Consider the following 4,278-nt stretch of genomic DNA (forward strand, 5'->3'; position numbering starts at 1 on the left):
CCTGTCCTGGAACTAGCTCTTGTAGACCAGGCTGGTCTCGAACTCACAGAGATCCACCTGCCTCTGCCTCCTGAGTGCTGGGATTAAAGGTGTGCGTCACCACCGCCCGGCCCAAAAGTAAAATATTTAAAAACAAAACAAAACAATTATACTCCAGTCTTGGTTGAGGTGAAGAAGGAAGAAGCTTCTACTTGATAAGGGATCAATAGATGAAGGGGGGGGGTAGAGTTTGGAAAACAAAAGGTCAAATAAGGGAACTGAGGCACAATGAGATAGACCTGTACTTCCAGTTACTTAAGAGGCTGAGGCAAGGAAGCAGGTCTTAAAGTTCAAGACCTGTTTCCTACATGGGCCTGTATACTGAGTTCAAAAGTCAAACTGGGCAACTTCACAGGATGCTCTCTCAAAAGAAAAACAATAAAAGGGATAGAGGTGTAACCTCATAGTACAGCATTTGCCTAGGATGTATCAGGTCCTGGGTTCAATTCCCAGAACCACAAAAAGGGGAGTGAGGGAAAGAAGCATAAAAGAGCTATTTCCAAGTCTCTGATGAAACCTTTTATGTACTTATATGTTCTCTAGGAAGAAGCCAGCAAGGAATCTACACTCTGCATAAATGACTACAATGAGTGTACTGATAACAGTTCGTTTGTGTACTTAGCAACTCTTAAGAGTTTCCTTATAAAACTAGAATTCAATGACAGCCTATTCGCTCATGAACTTAATTCCATGGTTATGCTTTTACAGAATAAACAGTTTCATTTCTATATAAAGGTTCAAAATTTGAGAGCTGGAAAGATGGCTCAGCAGTTAAGAGCACTGGCTGCTCTTCCAGAGGTCATGAGTTCAATTCCTAGCAACCACATGGTCTCACAACTATCTGTGATGAGGTCTGGTGCCCTCTTCTGGTCTGCAGGCATATGTGCGGGCAGAATGCTGTATACATAATAATAAATAAATAAATAAACAAACAAACCTTTTAAAAAAAAAAGTTCAAGAGTTAAATAAGCTACAGACTGCTCTGCTAAGGTTGTCTCTTTCCCAGGATAATCAGCTCTAGCTTCTTCACTGCTGCCTCTTTTATATTCTGAATCCACTCCAGTTCAGTTGATGGCTTACAGAAATGAGCGGAGAAGCAAAGCTCTACTCCTGGTTTTCAGGAATACTATGAGCTGAGGTACTTTCCAGGTAGTAGATTATAACTCAAGTGAGATTTCTTGACTCTAAACTTTTTCTAAACTCTCCAAGGAATGAAGAATACAAAGTGTTCCAAAATGGGAGCTTCACAAATTGGAGAATTAAGGTAAAAGAGATTTTAAAATATAACAGCTAAATAGTTATCAGATTGATTAGGGAAGGATGTGGGAACGCTTTAGTAAGAAAAAAAAATCAAAGAATTAAAGAACCCAGTGCTGTAAAAAAGTGAATACACACCAAAAGAAATAGTTAATAACGACGACAACAACAACAACAAAAAAGGCAAAATGAAAACAAACAATAAACAGCAAAAACAGTGCTGGAATACGGAAAGTAACCTTCAAGTCAGCAGAATTGAAGATTTCAAGGGTAAAAGCTGGGTGTAGGTTTAGGAGGCTGAGACAAGAGGTTCACACGTTGGAGGATAGCGCAGGAGACATAGAAAGTCCTGCTGCAAAATAAGCAATCCTCCTTTCTTTCTCCTGGGCAAAAATACTGTAGTTGGTCAAAGTAAAAAGTGCTGAAGAGGTCTAGGAACTCGAAGGCTGGTGTTGCATGGTGTTTGTTGTGGGAGACATTAGGTCACCCAGATTAAACGAAGGCTCTGATGAAGAGAGGGGATGACAAGAAACACAGGAAGTGGCTATGGAGCCTGGAGAAGTGAGCAGTACAGGAAAAGCTTTGGCAGAGGTCACTTCATTGGCAAGCTGAGGAACCCTAGATGAGACTAGGAAATGCTTAGATGTCATTCATAGGAAGCAAGAATAGGATCCTTCCTCTGAGACCAAGAAATGGATTCACTGCTGAATTTTACCAGATGCTAGAACACCTAATAAAAATGCTCTTCAAACCAAAGAGGGGTGAAAAGATGACTAAGAAAAGTTCTTGCTATGTAAGTGTAAGGAATGTCTTCTGAATCCCTAGAACCCATATAAAAGGCCAGGCAGATATGGCAACCTGACTGCAATCCTAGTACCAGTTATAATAGAGCTGTGTGGCTAGCCAGACTAGCTAAAATAGAGTTCTGGGTCCAAGCAAAGACCCTACCCCTGATGTGTAAGGTGAGGAGTGATCAAGGAAGACACCTGACACATGTGCGTGTGCAGACACGTAGTTATTAAACCTGCTGTGGTGGCCGACATTCTGGAGGCGGAAGCAAGAGGACTGCTACAAATTTGAGGTCAGCCTGTGCTACACAGTAACTTCCAAAACAGCCTGGACTATACAGTGAAGCCCTGTCTCAAAGAAAACAAAAAAGTATATACATTGTTAAAAATTGCTGTACTAGTCAATCTACCCCCAACCCTCTATTTCCACTGTATCCTGTCTCCTAAACAAACTGAAAAACACACATGCACATAAAGCCACAGTACTTACATGGGCTTACATCTCTGTATCTGTTTCGATTTCGGTTTTCTGGAGACTTGGCCACTCTATGAGGATAGTCATGGGACTCATTTCGAATTTCCTTAAAATAACAAAAATATATTTTAATATCCCTATTAAATTTTATACAGCAACACATACCCTCCTAGCCAATATAGAATAGCATTAAGCATTTATTTTAAGCTCCAAAAAGCTACAGGTAAACCTTATATCAAAAAATAAAAACAAAACAAAAAAAAAGAAAGTTTAGACTTTGCTCACATTACTCTAAATATATATATTTAAAATAATATTTACTATATATTTAACACAAACATTCTCCCCCCTGCCCAGATAGGGTTTCTCTGTGAAACAGTCCTGGCTGTCCTGGAACTCATTCTGTAGACCAGGCTGGCCCCAAACTCAGGGAGATCTATCTACCTGCTTTTACCTCTCAAGTACAGGATTAAAGGTGTGCACCACCACCACCCCGCAAACATTCATTCTTGATGCATCAACCTTTTTAAAGATCTATAAGCACTCCATTTTAGAAAAGGTCACTTTCTAGTTTACTTATTTTGTTTTTTCGAAACAAGGTTTCTCTGTGTAACAGTCCTGGCTGTCTTCAAACTCACAGAGATCCACCTGTCTCTGTCTCCCAATTGCTGGGATTAAAGACATACTACACTACCGCTCGGCTCCACTTTCTAGTTCTTAATTTTACCCTTTGGCCTTCAGTGAAAATCCAAATTTTCAATATATATTTTGTTAAAATTTCCATCTAATCCCCAGTAATCCTAAATTCAATAATTAGTCCTTAGCAGGTCCCCACTCCCACCCCAGAGGACAGAAAATATTTATAAAAAATTAAATATTTTGTAGTTATTTTAGATATAAATGTCTATAAGCTATAACTGCACCATAAATCCAACATATAAACTGAGTATCACAGTTGTAAAATATTTTTACAATTAACTTTTTCCATTGGTATTTCCAAACAAGATCATTGTTGATCTCATCAATACTACTTTATAACTTATTTTCTATTTTTGCCTTAGTGTTTCTCTCTTTGGGTTGATTTGATTGATACTGTAAAACCCCCTTAACCCTCAGAAGTTTTTAATAATGGAACATAATACACATGTTTCTAATCTAAACCTAATTGTAATATTTCTGCAAGATATAAAACACTATTGGGACCCTTAAATGTGCAACAGAGCAGGACAGTGGTGGTCTTAATCCCAGCACTCGGGAGGCAGAGGCAGGAGGATCTGTGAGTTTGAGGCCAGCCTGGTCTATATGAGCAAGTTCCAGGACAGTTAGGGCTGTTACACAGAGAAACTCTGTCTCAAAAACCAAAAAGTACAAGAAATTTAATTTTATGCTTTCCAAATCATTATTTAACTTAGTACCACTTCTTAATTCTTAACATTCATCAGTTACACTTGCTCTATCATAGAATAATTCTATTTCAAAGACTCATTTGAAATCACTAAGACTGTCAAATTTTAGTTCCTAAAGCTTAATGGTAAAGACTAACTATATGGAAATGAAAGCAGGTCTGTTCCTTTTCACTCACCACACTTGTGTTAAAGCTCATATTTTCATTCATTTTTCTTCAAGAAAAGTATGCTAAATGTTTATTCTGAGAAATTTTACAAATTATGTGACCATAAATAGGATTTTTAAAAATTTATTGGTATGGCCGGGCGGTGG

At 38.3% G+C, this 4,278-nt stretch overlaps 1 protein-coding gene across 9 annotated transcripts in view; it reads right to left on the bottom strand.

Moving 5' to 3' along the window:
• Ptpn2 (protein tyrosine phosphatase, non-receptor type 2) overlaps positions 1 to 4,278 on the bottom strand; it is a 71,687-nt gene that overhangs the window by 49,963 nt on the left and 17,446 nt on the right. For 8 of the 9 annotated variants that reach the window (XM_026783553.1, XM_013349617.2, XM_026783552.1 and 5 more), the window contains exon 2: positions 2,575 to 2,665. In XM_026783553.1, the coding sequence (XP_026639354.1) occupies positions 2,575 to 2,665 (91 nt within the window). Of the gene's footprint in view, positions 1 to 2,574; positions 2,666 to 4,278 lie in introns of those variants that run through there. The other variant, XM_026783555.1, reaches the window with a different exon arrangement.

The sequence above is a fragment of the Microtus ochrogaster genome, chromosome 18 (assembly GCF_000317375.1).
Source record: "Microtus ochrogaster isolate Prairie Vole_2 chromosome 18, MicOch1.0, whole genome shotgun sequence".
Lineage (NCBI taxonomy): Eukaryota > Metazoa > Chordata > Mammalia > Rodentia > Cricetidae > Microtus > Microtus ochrogaster.